This window comes from Trachypithecus francoisi, unplaced genomic scaffold, assembly GCF_009764315.1.
Source record: "Trachypithecus francoisi isolate TF-2019V2 unplaced genomic scaffold, Tfra_2.0 Lachesis_group14, whole genome shotgun sequence".
Taxonomy (NCBI): Eukaryota; Metazoa; Chordata; class Mammalia; order Primates; family Cercopithecidae; genus Trachypithecus; species Trachypithecus francoisi.
The window spans coordinates 26688647-26709084 of record NW_022681459.1 but is presented as its reverse complement, the minus strand read 5'-3'; the positions used below and the strand labels follow the sequence as shown (position 1 = coordinate 26709084).

At 39.4% G+C, this 20438-nt stretch overlaps 1 protein-coding gene across 1 annotated transcript in view; it reads right to left on the bottom strand.

Moving 5' to 3' along the window:
• Nucleotides 1–20438, bottom strand: part of SH3BGR (SH3 domain binding glutamate rich protein) — a 52240-nt gene that overhangs the window by 11294 nt on the left and 20508 nt on the right. Inside the window, exons 4-5 of the mRNA XM_033232508.1 lie at nucleotides 5011–5085; nucleotides 3450–3542 (exon numbers count right to left, since the gene is read on the bottom strand). Of these exons, the coding sequence (XP_033088399.1) occupies nucleotides 3450–3542; nucleotides 5011–5085 (168 nt within the window). The remainder of the gene's footprint in view (nucleotides 1–3449; nucleotides 3543–5010; nucleotides 5086–20438) is intronic.

Genomic DNA, 20438 nt, shown 5'->3' with positions numbered 1-20438 from the left:
ATTGTATTAAGGCCAGATGAGATGTCACCATTTGGGGAAGTTGGGTGAAGGGCACACAAGACTCTATTATTTTTGAAACTTCCTGTGAGTCTATAGTTTTTTCATAATAAAATGTTTAAAACTATTTCTATTCCTTCTCCTAATAAGCATGGCTGAAAGCCAGGATATGAATTGTGACTTGCTCTTTCTGCTACACAAAGCTGAGTGGGTGGAGGGGTCAGAGTAAGAGTTATTTTCTCTTTCCACACGCCACCTATTTGTTCTGGCTTTCCACCCCTAAGGAAGAAAGTATAGGCCCTGGTTTTCAAAACCCTAGGCTAATGGGGTGATAAAGCTAGGCGGTACCTGAAAACAAAACAAAACAAAAAAGAGCTTGGAATTGGCAAGATGGAGGTGGCCAGACAGAGGAGGAAAAAAGGATTTTCCAGGAGGGGTACTGCCCAGGCCCTGCTCGCACACAGAAACAGAGCCGGGGCCCACTGGCACATGTAAGTAACCAGGCACTCTGCACAGGCAGCAGCGTCCGTGGTCAGAAGGCCAGCCACTGTGAAAAGCTAGTCTGTGTCCAGCCAGAGCAGAGGGTCTGGCCCGTGCCAAGGAACAGACAGCAGAAACACCACCACAGACAAATATTCAGCACCCAATCCCTGCCCAGTCACCATTAACGACCCCGGGATGGCTGTGAGACCCTCAGGAGGACAAAAACACCCCACCCAGCTGGAAGCTCCTGCCAGCCATGAGGTGGGCACATGGAGCTGATAGCGGACTGTAAGGAAATAAAGGAAGCTGATATTCCTTGCCCGGGAGTCTTAGGAACCAAGTGTGGGCCCACGAATATTCTAAACTTTATATCCACTGCAGCGTGTTGGTTAAGGAGGGAAGCCCAGGGGAGCGCCTCTGTTTTAACCACAGTGAGCCAAGAGGAGCAAAAAGAAATCACCTCAAGATGGTTTCAACAGAGCTAGGCATTTTAAAGCCTTGGATTTACCTGACGTGTCATACCTACATGAAACTACTAGGATGTGTCTCATACTTTCAAAATCAATGTTCAAAACACATAGAGCTCTCCCTTGTCTTTCCGATTCCCTATCAGCCTGTCTATGCCTGGGGTGCCCTGGGAGGAGAGATGCCCTTATAAAAAGACCGCGATGTCCTCCTATCTCAGCTTTTTTTTTTTTTTTTTTCTTTTTGAGACAGGGTCTGACTCTATTGACCAGACTGGAGTGCAGTGGCACGATCTCAGCTCACTACAACTGCTGCCTCCCGGGTTCAAGTGATCCTCCCATCACAGCTTCCCAAATAGCTAAGATTACAGGCATGCACCATCACACCTGGCTAATTTTTGTATTTTTAGTAGAGACGGGGTTTTACCATGTTGGCCAGGCTGGTTTCAAACTCTTGACCTCAAGTGATCTGCCCACCTCTGCCTTCCAAAGTGCAGGGATTATAGGCGTGAGCCATGTGCCCGGCCCCATCTCAGCTTTTAACAACAAACCAAAGACCGTCAAAACAAGCCAGCAAGTTCTTGAAGCACAAAATGCAAAGCATTCTAAATATCTAAGTGGTGTTTGTCTCCTTCTTAAATTTTAAAGTTCAGTCTATTTTCATATATACTCATAAGGGTTAATCATGTTTTTACAACATTTTTCATCTGTTTACTGACAATCACAGAGGGTTTTTCTAATTTAATTGAATTAAAGTAAATCAAAGAGCATGTGTTGGTTTTCAAACAGGAAAAAGTCAGAATCTGTCTTTCTGTAGGATAAATAGTATTAAAGAGTTGAAAAGTGAATTTGATAATATGATGTTAGCAATATATTCATCTAAAATAAAAATATTTTTCACTTACGGTCATTTCTTCACCATGGCCCACATGAAAATAACAAAAAAAATGTTTTTTTTAATTCCTATCAGGATTCACAAGGTTATAATTGACTTTGTCAAAGGCTCACAATTTTTAAAAGTAGTAGCAAAGAGAACGTAAAAGCTGGGTGATTCATCACTTCATAGAACTAACCCAGCCCAGCGGCTGAGAAGCTGAAGCAGTGCCCACCCTGGCTGCAGGAGGCAGGATCTGATTATAAACATGCTACCTCCCTGCTGGTCCCATGGGAGAAAGGGGCTGGAGTGCAATGCTTTTCATCTTCGTCTCTATATCTTAAGAGAAGCAAACTCAACTTGAAAGTATTCATCAATATGACTGTAAGGGTGCATCAGGCAACTCATGCAAAGTTCAAATTGTGAAACGGAGATTTTTTTTTTAATTACAAGATAATGAAATTGTCACTATATTTAATTTTTAAAGTATTGTTTCTGAATTACATAGGCTGCCATGAAACACCATCTAACTTCTAGGTCAAGATTGAAGATTTTGTCTTTCTTTAAAACAAAAACTTCAGAGTTGTAATATCAACTTTTGAAATAGCAGTCTACTTCAAATATAAGTCTAAATATTGGGAATTTCCTTCCCTAGCCCCTCCCAGTTTAAATTCTTTAAGGTAAAGACAAATCGATGCCCAGCCCCACACCCCTTTTTCCATAGTGTGGGTGTGGGTCTCAGCCCCTTTCTAGCCACATTTTATCTGGTGAATGAGGGTCCAGCTCTCATAAAAGCTCCCACACCTCTCCTGGAATAAATAAATTAGCAAACCATCAGGGTTCGAAAATAGTCTTTGCTGCAACTGACCCAGTGGAGAAGGCCTCTGAGATTCTCCTCCAAAGAGGCCCAGACCAATGCCTGCACCCCATTCCCAGCCCCACCAGGCTCCTTCCTTGGCACCTGGCTTCCCAGCACGTTTTCAGAACTCCTTGAAGAAGTAGCCCAACCCATCCCCCATTATCTCAGCTTGGCACTCACAGAAGCACAGTGTCCCCCAACATTGCCCACTCCTTATCCTGCTGCTCCTGTAAGGGAACCCCTTTAGAATTAATCATGTGACTTCACCAGGATCTGCTATTTCCCTGACTGAACTTCACTGAGTGTCAATTTCCCTCCCCAAGGAGTCCTTTTGATCCTCAAGTTCCTGTTGTCTTCCCCCAGATACACTGAACCCCCTTAGCTTTGTTTCCCCACTGGGCAGGGGTCCTGGGTGGGTGTAAGCTAGGAGTCTGTCATTAATCACAACTAAGCAGAAAGGGCCCTTGTTTATAAAGAGCATGCACCTAACCTAGCCATAACAATACCACAACAAATTCTCCAAGCCTTCTCTAACCCGCTCCCTCCAGGCCCAGGTTCAGGCTCCTTCGTCTTCCCTTTAGCCCTCTCTGCACCGGGACCCCAGTGCTTAACACATCCGTAGAAATTACCTGCTTCCTCCCCAGCTAAACTCGCAGCTACTCAGTCTCTTTCTGATTGCTTGTGCCCAGAGTCAGGCTGCACAAGCCCTGTAAAAGTCTCTACTGAACAGCAGAGAATCCAGTCAAACTGATGTGGAAAAGTGCACACTCACATTCTTCTCCTGGGCTTCAGGGAGGTTGCCCGCATCGTCATTGCCCTCTTTTTGTGCCTCAGTTTCTCCACCTTCTTCAGCCTTCTCTGATCCCTGGTCATAAAGGAAAGTCAGGATATGAGCTCCAAAACACCAACAACAACAAAAAAAAACCAGGCCACGTATGCTGTGGCTTTATTTAGACACACAGTATATAAATGAAGCAAACATAGACTGCCCACTCATTAGGTCACTTAGCAACTAGAGCATAGGATCTCCAAACCCCAAAATGCCGGCTGGGATGAGTCAAAGATACACCCTATGTGCATTGCAGGGTAACAAACTGCCTAAGTGAAGAGTTTCAATTCACCCACTTCAGGCTGATGAGGAGAGACTCAAAGAATCCTATCTTCACACAGTGTTTTCTATTGCTTGTATGGAGGGAGGCTTATAATTTTATAGATTAAAAATTAAGAAGGGCCGGGCGCAGTGGCTCAAGCCTGTAATCCCAGCACTTTGGGAGGCCGAGACGGGTGGATCACGAGGTCAGGAGATCGAGACCATCCTGGCTAACACAGTGAAACCCCGTCTCTACTTAAAAAAAATACAAAAAACTAGCCGGGCGAGGTGGCGGACGCCTGTAGTCCCAGCTACTCGGGAGGCTGAGGCAGGAGAATGGCGTAAACCCGGGAGGCGGAGCTTGCAGTGAGCTGAGATCCGGCCACTGCACTCCAGCCTGGGCGACAGAGCAAGATTCCGTCTCAAGAAAAAAAAAAAAAAAAATTAGGAAGATAGATAAGGTAGAAAGATAAAGTAGACAGATAAACATATATAGATGGATAAATGGATGAATGGATGGATGGATGGATGGATGGATAATGTACAGAGACAGATAGATAAACAGACGGACAGAGGAATGGATGTATGGACAAACATGGGTAGGTAGGCAGGCAGGCAGGCAGACAGACACAGGTAGATAAATAGATAGAAATAAAGATAGATAGATAGATAGATAGATAATAGATGGATGGATGGATGATAATATGGTTAGGCTTTGTGCCCCCACGCAAATCTCATCTTGAATTATAATCCCCATAATGGTAATAATCCCCACATGTCAAGAGAGAGACCAGATGGAGGTAATGGAATCATGGGGCGGTTTCCCCCATGCTGTCCTCGTGATAGTGAGTGAGTTCTCACGAGATGTGATGGTTGTATAAGGGGTTCTTCCCTCTTTGTTCAGCACTTCTCCTTCCTGCTGCCTTGTGAAGAAGGTGCCTTGCTTCTCCTTCACCTTCCGCCATGATGGCAAGTTTCCTGAGGCTTCCCCAGCCATGCTGATCTGTGAGTCAATTAAACCTCTTTCCTTTATAAATTACCCAGTCTTGGGCAGTTCTTTATGGCAGTATGAAAACAGACTAATATGGATGGATAGATACAGACAATAGACGATTGATTAGATAGATGGATAGATAATAGACTGATGGGTGGATGGACAGAGAGAGAGAGACACATATTAGGACCCAGTAGACATTCTGAGGAAACTAGCATGGGGACAATGGCTCGAGACACCGGCGCTTACCTCTGTGGTGCTCGGTGCCTCTCCCACTACATCGCCATTGGGAAGGGATGATGCTTCCTCGGGTGATTTTGTCACCTGCATTATGTAAAGTGAGAGTGTTTGAGAATTTTCTTAAGGACAGCAGCTTGCATTTCAATGTCTTAACTATTCAAACTATATTTGTCTTCATCCTTAATCTTATCTTCACTAAGTAGGTAGGGCAGTCATTACTACCCCACACTTCAGAGACAGGAAAATAAAGGCAGAAAATGTCACACTGTGGGTTAGGGGAAGGACTAGGTCTACACCTCCTCCCTGATGCTCTTTCAACTTACAAAATGGATTCCAGCCTTTTAAAATATCAGGTTATTTTTATTACAGAGGCACTGCAAGTTCGTGGGAGCAAATTAAGTCACACACACACCCTCCAATCCCACCCTCCTGTGATAATCAGTATTAAAAATGTGATAGGTACCTCTGCATCCTAATACATAAAGGCTATTTTAGGGGGAATTGATTGTCATTTTCTTTTATTTTTGTGATTTTGAAACAGAAATGGGAACACAGTTTGCATGACTTCATTTTTAGCTCAATGTACCATGGACATTTGTCCAGGTTAATTCATATGATCGATCCTATTGAATCATTATTTTTAACATCTGCTTCATATTAAATATATAATAATTTATTCATACATTCCCCAGTCAATGGGTGTTCTGAATGTTTGTATGTTTCTTCTACTACAAATAACACTATACTAAACTGAATAAAATGGTGAGGTTATTCTTACTAGTTTTCAAAAAGGTGGCAGCAATTCATATCCAGACAGTGATATGTAAGTGTCTCCTTTTCCTTTATCCTCATAACCAGCGAAGATGATTGTTATTTCTAATGTTTACCAATATGTTGAAGAGAAAATAGAATTTCATATTTTGTTTCATTTATACATTTATCATTATTGGAAATAAGGGCATATTTTTAATAAATTTTTAGCTATTTCTATTTCCTCTTCAAATCATTGTCTTTATATGTTTTGCCCATTTTATTTTTTTCTTTTTGTAGACATTGCAGTGAATGCATTGCTCATTGTTACTTCACTTGTTTGTCCTTTACTAAAAGTTGTTTGTCTTTTTATGGGCAAATTTATCTAACTTTTATTCTCTAAAATATCCTCCTATTACTTTATATTGTTATTAATATCTAGAGCTTTAATCCATCTGGAATTTAATTTAGTATATGATGTAAAGTCAATGTCTACATTTCTTTTCTGCCAGATAGATGGGAAATTTTGCCTATATTATATATAAACCATCATTTCCCATTAAATCCAGATTATATATTTGTCATTTATTACAATATATACATAAATTTATGTTTCTACACTATCCTACATATAAATACTGATACAATGAAAATAAAAATTAAAATATTTTATATAAATGTATATAAATAAAAATATATTTCTCAGATATACATATAAATATATACTGCTTTTATCATTGTAGCTTATAGGACATATTTTAATATTTGGAAAGTCAAGTTGTTACACAAAGTCTTTTTCAAAATTTTCTTGGCTCCCCTCAGACAATCATTATTCCAAAAACATTTTAAGATAATGTTTCTTAGTTCCAAAAATTAAAAAATAGGATTTTGCTTGAAATAGCACTAAACATTTATTCATTTAGAAAATGTTCGTTCCTTGTTGTTAAGTCATTCCATCCAGGAACATTGCAGGTTTATTTCTTCAGTATTTGTTAGTGTCCTTCAGAATAAAATTAAATTATGTTCTTCATAGAGGCCCTGTATGTTTGTTGATAAATTTGTTCCTAAACATTTTACAGATTTTTATCAGTACCATGAATGGGATATTTTTCCTTCTTACATTTTAACTTACTACTTATAATTATTAATGTAAACAAAATGTACAAATTTTTGTATATTTTTCTTTCATCTAGAAACTTAATAAACCATCTTATCAATTCTAATGCATTCCACTAGAGTTTTAAAGATTTTTAGGCATGCGATTATATTATATGCAAATAAAGATAATTTTTAAATTTTATCTATGTCTTGTATACATAAGACTTACATTATTACAATAACTACAGCTCCTAAAACAATGTTTAGTAATATAGTGATAACAGGCATACCTATCTTGCTTCTCATTTTAATAGAAATGCTTCAGTATTGCATGGTTCATTATGATATTTATAATTACCTCTGATAAATGTATTTTATATTTTAAGTTGTTTCCTTCTACTTATATTTTAATTGATTCTTAACTAGAAATATCTGATAAATTATATCAAATATCTTCTTGGCACTTATAGGTGCAATCATATGGTTTTTCTCCATTAATCACTTCATGTAATGAATTATGGCAACTGAATACATTCCGTTTGATGATGGTGAACTATCTTTAATTCATTTCTGAATATATTTTGCTAGTATTTTATTTAGACTTTTGAGAAGGGGCATGGTGGCTTACATCTGTAATCCCAACACTTTGGAGGCCTAGGTGGGAGGATCACTTGAGGCCAAGAGTTCAAGACCAACCTGGGCAACATAGCAAGATCCTTTCTCTACAAAAAAAAAAAAAAATTTATTAGCAAGGCATGGTGATGTATGCCCATAGTACCAGCTACTTGGGAGGCTAAGACAAGAGGATTGCTTGAGTCCAGGAGTCTGAGGTTGCAGTGAGCCATGATTATGCCACTGCACTCCCACCTGGGTGACAGAGCAAGATCCTTATTCCAAAAAAAAAAAAAAAAAAAAAACAACCAGAGACTTTTACCCTCTGATTCATAACTGAGATTGATCTTGGTACAATTGAAAGTATCCTAAGTAACAGGATAGCTGCTACTAGAAACATAGAGTTTGCTGTTTGGGTCCAACAAAGTAAATGCCTGCTGAAACAAACACAATAGACAATGTTTTTCAGAAAAATGTAACAAAATACAGAATCTCCACAACACAAGACTCACTATGTTCAAGATACCATCCAAAATACTTAACATACAAGGAAGCAGGAAAATGTTACTCATTCTCAGAAGAAAAAACAACCAGTGAAGACCAACACAGAAAAGACGTGGATGCTGGAATTTGCAGACAAGGATTTTAAAGCAGCTATTAAAACTATGCTCAAAGATGTAAAGGCAAACATGCTTGCAATGAATGAAACAACTGACATTCTCAATAGAAAAATAGAAATTATAAAAATCAAACAAGTGTAACATTTCAGAATTGAAAAATACAATATATGAAATAAAGAATTTACTAGACTGGATGTAGAATGAAAATGACAAAGACAAAAATAAGTGAACTTAAAATAAATCAGTAGAAATTATCCAATATGAAGATCAAAGAAAAACAAGACTGAAAAATATTTTAAGCCTTAGGGAAATGTGAAATAATAACAAAAGATTTAACATATATGTAATTAGAGTGCCAGAAGGGGAAATGAAAACAAATGGAGCAGAAATAATATTTGAAAATATAATGGTTGAAAATTTTCTATATTTGGTAAATGACACAGATTCAAGACTCTCAGAAAACCCCAATAATAATAAGTACACCAAAGAAATCATAGGTAGGCATATCATAATCAAATGGCTGAAGACCAAAGATAAAATTAAAATCTTAAAAGCACCCAGAGAAAAATGATACACTACCTACAGGAAACAAGATTTCAAATTATTTTCCTGTCTCATCAGAAACTATGGAGATCAAAAGACAGAAGGGAAAAAAACAGATCCAAGGTGTTGAAAGGAAAAATAAAACCTGTCAACTAAGAATTTTATATCCAGCGAAATATCATTCAAGTATGAAAGCAAAGTAAAGACACTTCACACAAAAGAAAACTAAAGAACTTATTGCCAGCAGACCTGCACTACGAAACAATGCTAAATGACTAAAGGAAGTTCTTTGGGCTGAAAGAAAATGGCACCAGATGGAAACTTCACTCTTCATAAGGTATCAGAAATGTAAAAGTCTGGGTAAGCACAAAAGATTACCTCCTACTAAAAAAAAAAAAGAAGAAAGAGACTGTTCAATGGGAACATTACATAGTAGAGTTGATGGTATATGGAAACGTGATACACATGATAGTATAGCATAAAGTATGGGAAAACAGTCAATGGATGCATATGATGCCAATGTTTCTGCATATTACCTGGAAGTGTTATAACATTAAGTCTAAGTAGACTGTGAGATATTAAGAATATATATTAAACACCTAGAAAACCCTAAAGACTCCTCCAAAAAGCTCTTAGAACTAATAAAAGAATTCAGCAAAGTTCCCAGATATGAAATTAATGTACACAAATCAGTAGCTCTCTTATACACCAACAGTGACCAAGTGAGAATCAAATCAAGATCTCAACTACTTTTACAATAGCTGCAAAAAAATAAAATACTTAGGAATATACCTAACCAAGGAGGTGAAAGAACTCTACAAGGAAAGTTACAAAACTGCTGAAAGAAATCATCGATGACACAAACAAGTGGAAATACATCCCATGCTCACGAATGGGTAGAATCAATATTATGAAAATGACCATACTGCCAAATGCAATCTACAAATTCAATGCAATTCCCATCAAAATACCACCATCATTCTTCACAGAACTAGAAAAAACAATCCTAAAGTTCATATGGAACCATAAAAGAGCCCACATAGCCAAAGCAAGACTAAGCAAAAAACAAATCTGGAGGCATCATGTTACCTGATTTCAAACTATAGTATAAGGCCACAGTCACGAAAACAGCATGGTACTGGTATAAAAATAGGCACATAGACCAATGAAACAGAATAGAGAACCCAGAAATAAACCCAAATATTTACAGCCAATGATCTTTGACAAAGCAAACAAAAACATAAAGTGAGGAAAGAACACCCTATTCAACAAATGGTGCTGGGATAACTGGCAGGCCACATGTAGGTGAATGAAACTGGATCCTCATCTCTTACCTTAAACAAATATCAACTCAAGACGAATCATGGACTTAAATCTAAGACCTGAAACTATAAAAATTCTAGAAGATAACATCAGAAAAACCCTTGTAGACATTGACTTAGGCAAGGATTTCATGACCAAGAACCCAAAAGCAAATGCAATAAAAACAAAGATAAATAGCTGGGACTTAATTAAAGAGCTTTTGTACAGCAAAAGGAACAGTCAGCATAGTAAACAGACAACCCACAGAATGGGAGAAAATATTAACAATCTATACATCTGACAAAGGACCAATATCCAGTATCTACAATGAACTCAAACAAATTACCAAGAAAAAAAAAAAATCCCATCAAAAAGTGGGCTAAGGACATGAATAGACAATTCTCAAAAGAAGATGTACAAATGGCCAACAAGCATATGCAAAAATGCTCAACATCACTAATGATCAGGGAACACCTCCACCCCTATTTAGACCTGCAGGTGCTGCCCCATGACCCCAACCAAAGCCCACGCAAACCAAAACCACAATGTGATACCACCTTACTCCTGCAAGAATGGCCATAATCAAAAAATCCAAAAATAATAGATGTTGGCATGGATGCAGTGAACACTTCTACACTGCTGGTGGGAATGTAAACTAGTGCAGCCACTTTGGAAAACAGTATGGCTATTTCTTAAAGAACTAAAAGTAGAGCTACCATTTGATCCAGAAATGTCACAACTGGGTATCTATCCAGAGGAAAAGAAGTCATTATACAAAAAAGATATTTGCGCACACATTTCTAACAGCACAATGCGCAATTGCCAAAATATGGAAGCAACCCAAATGCCCACCAATCAATGAGTGGATAAAGAAACTGTGAGGTATATATATATGATACACAAACACACACACACACACACACACACACAATGGAAACTACTCAGTCATAAAAAGGAATGAATTAATGGCATTCGCAGCAACCTGGATGGAATTGAAGACTATTATCCTAAATGAAGTAACTCAGAAATGGAAAATCAAACATTGTATGTTCTCACTCATAAGTGGGAGCTAAACTATAAGGATACAAAGGTGTAAGAATGACATAATGGACTTTGGGGACTCAGAGGCAAAGGGTGGGAAAGGGGTGAGGAATGAAAGACTACAAATAGGGCACAATGTACACTGCTTGGGTGATGGGTGCACCAAAATCTCACAAATCAGTGGTGACTAAAGAACCTACTTGTGTAACGAAATACCACCTGTCCCCCAAAAACCTATGGAAATAAAAAATTTAAAAAATATTTACATATTATAGTGACTAGAGCAACCATTACCAAATAATGCCAAGAGGCACAGTTAAAAATACAATAGATAAGTTAAAAAGGAAGTCTAAAATATATTCATATAGCCCAAAAGAAAGCAAAAAAGTATAAAACAGAGGAATGAAAATGGGGGGCCAGCTCCAGTCTGTGCCTCCAAGATGACAAATAAAAGAAGGAACAAAGGTCATACCAAAAAGGGCCACGGCCATGGCCACGTGTACCCTATTTGCTGCATGAACTATACCTGATGTGCGCCCAAGAACAAGGCCATTAAGAAATTGTCATTTGAAACACAGTGGAGACCACAGCAGTCAGGGACATTTCTAGGCAAGCTTATTCAATGCCTGTGTGCTTCCCAAGCTGGACTTGAAACTACATTACTGTGTGAGTTGTGCAGTTGATGATATTAAAACAAAGTAGTGAGGAATAAATCTCGTGAAGTTTTGCAAGGACCGAACACCTCCACCCCTATTTAAACCTGCGGGTGCTGCCCCATGACCCTGACCAAAGCCCATGTAAGGAGCTGAGGCCTTAAAGACTGAAGAAAAACTATTCTCTGGAGAAAAATACAGTGGAAATTGTATTTTTAAATAATAAAAATTGAAATGGGGCTGGGCGTGGTGGCTCATGCCTGTAATCCCAACATTTTGGGAGGATGAGGTGGGTGGATCACTTGAGGTCAGGAGTTCGAGACCAGTCTGGCCAACATGGTGAAACCCTGTCTCTACTAAAAATACAAAAACAGCCTCATGTGGTGGCACCCGCCTGTAGTTCCAACTATTTGGGAGGCTGAGACAGGAGAATCGCTTGAACTCGGGAGACGGAGGTTGCAGTGAGCCAAGATCGCTCCGTCTCTAAAAATAAAAATAAAAAATAAAATAAATAAATATGGAGACCAATAGAAAAAACAATGAAACAGTAAATATAAACACAATTATGTGAATGATTAATTGTTAATGAACTAAATACTCCAATTTATAACAGAGATTATCAAGATGAATTAAAATGCTCAAGACCAGCCGGGTGCAATGGCTCATGCCTATAATTCCAGCACTCTCGGAGGCCAAAGAGGGAGGATCACTACAGCTCAGGAGTTTGAGACCAGCCTGGGCAACTAGTGGGACCCTCTCTCTATAAAAAACTTAAAAATCAGCTGAGGATGGCGGTGCATGCCTGTAGTCCCAGCTACTCAGGTGGCTGACGCAGGGGGATCACTTGAGCCTGGGAGGAAAGTCGAGCTGCAGTGAGCTATGATCATGCCACCGCACTCCAGACAGTGTGAGATTGTCTCAAAAAAAAAAAAAAAATGCACAAAACCCAATCAGATCCTGTTTCCAAAAGACATTATAGAAACAAAGACATAGGAAGTTGAAAGGAAATCAATGGAAAAAATATCCCAGGCAAACCATAAGCAAAAGAAATCTAGAGTAGTTTTATTATCATATAATACAGATATAAAGACAAAGGGTATTATCAGAAATTGTAAAAGACAGCTGATAATTACAAAAAAGTCAATCCATCAGGAAGCTATAACAATCATAAATACTAATGTGCCTAATAACATAGAGTTTTAAAATACAAGAAGAATAAATTGACAGGATTAAAGGGAGGAATAAAAAATGCACAATCATAGTCAGAGATATTCTCAACTGTGGAACAGCTGTGCAAACATCCAAACTGATAGTTTCTTTTCTTCTAGGAAATTTTAGCCTTTTCAAATTTATTAGAACAACTGATATAGTTAGTTCAATTGCTTCTGCTATATTAATTCATGACAGCCTGTCTTCTCTCTTATGCTTTTTCCTTTCCTTACTCTTGCTGGCTAAAGTTTCTCTCATTCTGTTTTCCTCAGCTCTGCCCCCCAGCCTCATTAACATAAATGTTCTGAAATGCTTCTCTATTTCACTACTGTTTAGTTTCCTATTTATGATAGTCATCATTAAACATAATTCTCTGTTAACATTCACAATTACACAATACATGGGTTCCCATCAAGATGGTTCACCTGCAATTGAGACGCGCCCTTTGGAACACTTAGACTTATCTCCCTTCTTTTTGCCATATCCCTCATCCACGAACACTATCCTTGTAAAGGATATTTTCACATATCTCCTTTCTCATATAGCCCCATCCACAGTGATGAACTCACTAGTGATACCAGAACTCCTAGATTTTTCCAAGATAGTTTACAATTCTTGATTTCACTATTATTCAATGTTTTCCTTTACAGAAGTGGCTCTCAACATTGATAAAACATTAAGTTCACCTGGGAGTTCCCTGCAAGAAGCTTCTGTCTTAATTGATCTCGAATGTATCCCTGGCATACTATTTTTAATGGCAAAAACTGCAATTACTTTTGCACCAACCTAATAGCTTTAACGGCTCCCCAGAGACTTCTAGTGTGCAGCCAGGTGGAGGCTGACTGCCAATATCTAAACCTCTCTCTGTCCCTCTGGAGTAAGAACAGCTCCCTCAGACCTCCTGTGCCTCCCCACCCAACTCAATGCTCACTGCCCTGCCCTGTTGACCACTCTGTTGACCACTGTGTTGACCACTGCCAGGTTTAAGAGCAGGATGGAAGTGGGCTCTGCCTTTCAAGCTTCAAGCCCATGCCCAGGCCCTTCCTGTAACTGGAATACACCACTGGGGCTGTGCAGGGCCCATAGAGCCACTCCCATCTCTGACAGGCATTTGGACCTTGATTTCCTTCTTCAAACCGAACGTTTTTGCTTTCTAACCTTTCAGGGATTCTCCCATAGTTTCTGATCCTCAGGCAGCACCCTTTCTAGTTTTCCTGCAGTCATAAGATAAGGGGGTGGGGGAGCTGCAGCAGCATCTCCAACTGGAAGACCCTGTGGCATCTCCTGAATGATTAGCTCTCTTCTATCTGGTCTTTTTTTGTTTCTGGAACTCCTTTCGTGCACATATCAGGTCTCCAGCATCTGACTTGCAGACTTCTGCCTTTCACTCACAATTTCTATTTCTTTGTGTTTTATTTTATGTTTGATGCCTTCTTCCCTCCGGTCTTCTTGAATGGAGGCCTGAACAGTGTTCACTCTCTCTGTTGCTCAACTTGTAGTTTTTGTTTGTTTGTTTGAGGGTTTTGGGTTGGGGGGAACAGAGAACAAGTTTATTGGTGAATGCTCATGGCAAGCATCATCCAAGAGAGACAAGATGGGGAGGGTGCTGTGACCAGACAGCCTTCGGGGCTAGATACGCAGTGTCACACAGGGCAAAGGACAGGGCTTAGGGGATGCTGGGAATGTGCCCAGCTACTCAGCATCACACAGACGAGCTCTTCAGAGTTGACAACCATTGCTGTCCTCATGCCCAGCCACCAGCAACTCTTCTTCCTCTGTCATCTTCCCACCCGGTGTGACAAGGACTTGCCGGATTTCAGCGCCCATGATGGTGCCATTCCTTTCCTTGTCAAACACCCAAAGGCCTTCACCTAATCTTAAGACTAGGCACCCTAGTCCTTGTTCCTGGCCACAGTCTGCAGCATGGGCAGGAAGTGCTCAAAGTCTAGCACCTTCACATTCATCTCATCACTCCTGAGGTTCCCCCAGGAACAGGAACACCTCAGCATGGGTGAGGCTCTGGCCCAAGGCCCTTGTCATGTCCCCACACTGGCTGTAAGGACCTTGCCATCACCCGTTCAGTCAAACAGCTGGAAGGCATCCTTGAACTCTGAGGTCTGGTTCTCTATAAAGTTACGTATCAGACTACTCAGCTCTGCTCAGCTACAGGCCAGAATGTGTCACCTTCCATGAAGAATGACTGCTCAGAGGCCTGTCGTAAAGGATTATATGCTAGAAACTTTGGGGTACAGGTTCTGATGGTATTGCTTAAAGAACTGAGGCCATACCAGTGGGCTTAGTCAAAATTTCCAGAACTTTAGTTGAGAAGCAGATGGGTTCATGAGACTACTAGCCCAAGATCCAGTGAAACGAGGATTAATTACATAGGACTAAATGAATTGGTGAGGTATGATACCCTTTCCTGCAGTAAGGATCCATCTTGTAGTTTCAAATTAGAAAATTCCAGAACATCTTTTGAATGAATTTTGTGCTCCAAATTCATATCTTTTATGCTTCTCAACAAATGTTCCCCCAAATCTCCTTCCGCTTCTTCCTTTTGTGCTCCTTCAAGTGAAGTCATCTGTCATCTGTCCAGTTTGGCCTTCCTCCTTCAGGTCACTGGGAAATGCCACACTTACTTAAATATTTTGCCATTACTCAAAATTGCTTTCAATAGGAACTCACTAGTCATACCGGAAAATGAGTTTCAGAACTTTTCATCACAAGTCACTTTTGGCCAAAAGTTACATGATCCAGATATATTATCCCTGCCTTATTCATTAGACTGAAATGTGTTCTACAAGAAAATCCATCTTCCAATAGAAGATGTTACCATGACTCCAATAGAGGGATTTGAAACCTCTTTTGAGCCATGTTGGTCTGGCTGTTGGAATGTTAGAACTTCCTAATGTGGTTCTCATGAGAAGGACAGCCCTCGCTGGGATGTATAAGCTTTGGCACTGAGGAGTTACATGCCAACAGCAATCTGTAAAGGTAACACTTTAACACTGCTACGACAGCCAGGCATGATGGCTTACACCTGTAATCCCAGCACTTTGGGAGGCTGGGGTGGGAGGATCGCTTGAGCCCAGGAGTTCAAGTTCAGTGTGGGCAACATGGTGAAACTCTGTCTTTACAAAAAATACAAAAATTAGCCAGGCACGGTGGTGCATATCTGCGGTCCCAGTTACCAGTGAAGCTGTGGTGGGAGGATCGCTTGGGTCCAAGAGGTCGAGGCTGCAGTGAGCCGTGATCAGGCCACTGCACTCCAGCCTGGGAGACAGAGCAAGACCCTGCCTCAAAAAACAGAAACAAAAAAATATTGTTATGGCTGTGTATATCTCTGTCAATTAAGGGGAAATCTAATTGCCTATATAATTGGATATCTTTCATTGGTATAATAATATTCCCCTGAATAAATTAATGTACTAAAAGACATTGATTGCTGGACGTGGTGGTTCACATCTGTAATCCTAGCACTTTGGGAAGCCAAGGCAGGCAGATTCTCTGAGGTCTGGAGTTCAAGACCAGCCTGGCCAACATGCTGAAACCCCGTCTCTACTAAAAAAATACAAAAATTGGCTGGACGTGGTGGCGCACGCCTGTAATCCCAGCTACTTTGGAGGCTGAGGCAGGAAAGTGCTTGAACCTGGGAGGCGGAAGTTGCAGTGAGCCAAGATTGTGCCACTGCACTCCAGCCTGGGCAAGAGAGCAAGACTCCATCTCAAAAATAAAAAATAAAAATAAAAAGACATTAATTATACTGTTGTTTTGCCTGGTATCAGACAACAGGGGTTTAAGTCATCAACCATAACTTCAGTTGTTTTAAATGTTAACTTGATCCTTCTTTAATCTGAATCAAGCATGTTTTACAACAGTATTTTTCAATTGGGAATTCCTGTCACCTACTCATAAAGTTTTATTAATAAATAGATGTTAGGACCTACTCCAGACCCACTACATCTCGTTTCTTGATATTCTTATCATATGCTTGGTATATTCAGAGTATATTATGTCTCTGAATAATTACATCAAGATTTTTGCTATGCCCATTTATTGTTGTAAATTAGATATAATGTTTTTTGTATTCTTTGAAATAGGGCTAATGATTATGTTTGTAAGTAATTTGGGGGGTTGAATTTATAGTTTGTTTTGCATGTCACAGAAAACAACAAATTTTCTCATCAAACGTAGTATTCTTGTTATGACTTTCTAGTCTTTCACTTCTGAAAATTATAAGCAACGAATGACACCCATTTTAAGTTGTTTGTCATCTACAGGTATTTTTGTTCGCATGTTTCGCTTTGATACTTCCCTGAAGTTATTTGTAATGAGCTACAAGCAAAAATGCTTCATCTTTCATGAAGAACGACTGCTCAGAGCCCCGCAGTAAAGGGTTATATGTTAAATACATTTGGGTTCACGTTTCTGACGGCACTGTGTAAAGAACTTTGAGACCATATCCAAGGACTTAGTCAAATCTTCCAGAACTTTTGTTGAGAAGCAGAAGGGTTCATTAGATGACTAACCCAAGATCCACAAGAAATAGGAATTAATTACATAGGATTAAATGAATTGGTGAGGGATGATAGTAGTTTTTGTCTGGAATACTGTTGATATTATTTTAATGTCTTATTTTCCTTATATATAAGGAAGCCCTTTTGGCTTTCTCTTAAGTTTTTCATACATGATAATAATGTTGTAGATTCTGCTTTTGTAAACTGAAATGAATCACTTGTAAATGACCTCTTATTCTCCCTGCCTGACCCCTCCGGAGTTCAAAAATTCTTATTGAATCAGAATACACACATAGTTTTTGGCAATATAGTTATTTGCATAACTTCAATAAGAATCTGTCTTCCTTCTTGCCAGGGCACAATTCAAAACATTCGTTGTGTAACCTAGGTCCTGCCTGCCATGTCCTATTAAGAATGATGTTCATTTAATCAGATATGACCACATGCTTTTAAAGAACTAAGGTTGACTTTATGGAACCAATGCTTACTTACAAAGCCCTCTTGGGAAAACTGGCCTAGTCCTTGGCCTCGAACAGCCTGCCTAAGACAAGAAAAATATTCTAAAAGCAATGATGTTGCATACGATGACATGTTTTATGAGCATGCATTTTCTACATAACTGTTAAGAGTACCTATTTTTAGCTTGAGTGAGATTAATTTTCCTTGCTGACACCTTTCCACAATCTTGTTTACTACAACATGACACTGTGGTAAGTAATGTTTCCATAAATCAGATGTCTGTCTTTTCAAATGATACTGGAAGTACTCTGTCCCTATGCACAGTATAAACAGCTATAAACGCAAGCAATACGGACAGCGCCAAAGGCTCTAGCACAAACTGTGCTGCTAATTAGTGGGGTGTCTTTCTACAAGTCACTTAAGCTCCTTGGGCTTCATGTTGCTCCTCTCAGAAGAGAAGCATCTGGACTGGACAGCCTCTTAGGTATCTCCAGGCCAGGTTTCATAATCCCACGGCCATCCCTTTCTTCCACATAATGAGAATTTTATATAATATGACAGTACCTGAGCACAAATCAGAGCAGGATCTAAAAACTGAGGTTAGATATTAAAATAAAAATAAGATAAGATAAAACACAGCAGAGGCTGAAATAGATTTATATGTATTAGTATAAATATATCTCAAAATATGTTTTTTTTTTTTTTAAAAAAAAAGCAAGTTACAACAAACAAACCTGTCCCATTTACATTCAATTTGAAGAATAGTGCTGAATATCTCCGGAGTGTTTCATTGACTTTGGTACCCCAGTTAATTATTGCCTCAAATTTCAGAGGTGAACACCTACTATGAGTTATGGGCTCTGATGATATAAATATGAAAGATATGGTCCCAGATTCTACATCTTATCTCTAATAATCTTCTATGTTGCTGTCTGAGTCAGAGGCTTTGTGAAATGTAAATCATTCCGCATTGACCTTTTCCCATCATTCTCATCGCCAAGAAAAAAGTCCAGACACAGAAGGCCCTTTACAATATCATTCCTACTAACTTTTCTTGCCTCAGCTCTTATCTTTACCCAATTCCATACCCTGGGTTCTATTAAAACCTCTGAATCCATCCAAAGTATGACTTCACTGAACGAAACATACTCTCAGAAATTTCACTGCCTTAGTATATACATCCATCTTCCCATAGTGTCTTGACTATCTTTTTCCACTTACTGAGCTCCTACTAAATCTTCCAATACCAAGTGAGATATCAACTCTTTTCAGAGACTTAATCTAAGGCCTGAGATTGGTGGATCATCTCCATATTCACATAGACAGTTATTATATCTACTTATAGAATGCTCACATCTAACTATTCCTCTAGACCATAAAGTCCCTTCAATCAACCAGCCCAGTGTCTGGCCCAGCATGTGCTCAAATAAATTCTCTTGAAAGAATAAATTATAAAATAAGTACCCCTAAGAGGTAGGTGGTCATATTTCTCTCTTCATTTTACAGCTGGGAAAACATTAAAAATTCAGGGTCAGCAGGTAAAAAGCATATAAGGTTTTCTAACTGAATCGTATGTTCTTTTCCACTGGGGTTCCTCTTCATTTCATGCTGAATGAGAGAGATTATGGGTGGAAAGAAATACCAGGACTACAAAAGCCTCAATAAGAAGAGAGGTGAACTCTGAGACTTCTCAGGAGAAATGTAAGAGAAGAAGTCTAGGAAGTGGGCTGTCCCTAGACATGAATGGCAAGTCATTATCTCAGAGAGAGAAAAATGGCAATATCTATATTGATCAACTTCCAAATGTTTATTTTATTTTATTTTTGTTGCTGAAAATATGAGATTGATCCCAGACACTTTGCACACTGGCAAATAAGTTCATCTGCTCTAACTTTTCCACATAATTTTCTAAAGTCTGTTTTAGCTTAGACAGCCCCCACTCTGGTCTCCTTCCTGTCAACTCATTACTTTGTTTCATCCACTTTTCACAACTTCAGCTCCATCTACACACTCACAGCTTCCACGTGTGTGTCTCCAACCAGACTTTGCAGAGACACAGATCAGCATACAATTGCCTACCTCACTTCTTTGCTCAGCTGTCTCAAACTTAATTTCTCCTGTCAATATGGTCCTCTCTCAGAGCAGATTTTTACACCCACTGGTTAGAAGTCATCATGGAATCCATCCCTATCCACATTCAATCCATCAGCAAGTCTTAGCAAGTCTCATGAATTAAACATGCACACAAGTCAAATTCACAGTTCCTGCTTTATTAGCATAATTCTCTATTTAATTATACATAATCAAAGATGAGACATCACTGGGAGAAAAAAACCTGATAAAACCTACCTTGTTCTTGAATCGAGATCTTACCTGTCCCATTTTTATGAGACCAAAATGCAGTTTGGTTCATTTAAATAGAAATAATAAGGCCGGGCGCGGTGGCTCAAGCCTGTAATCCCAGCACTTTGGGAGGCCGAGACGGGCGGATCACGAGGTCAGGAGATTGAGACCATCCTGGCAAACACGGTGAAACCCCGTCTCTACTAAAAACTACAAAAAACTAGCCAGGCGAGGTGGCAGCGCCTGTAGTCCCAGCTACCTGCGAGGCTGAGACAGGAGAATGGCGTGAA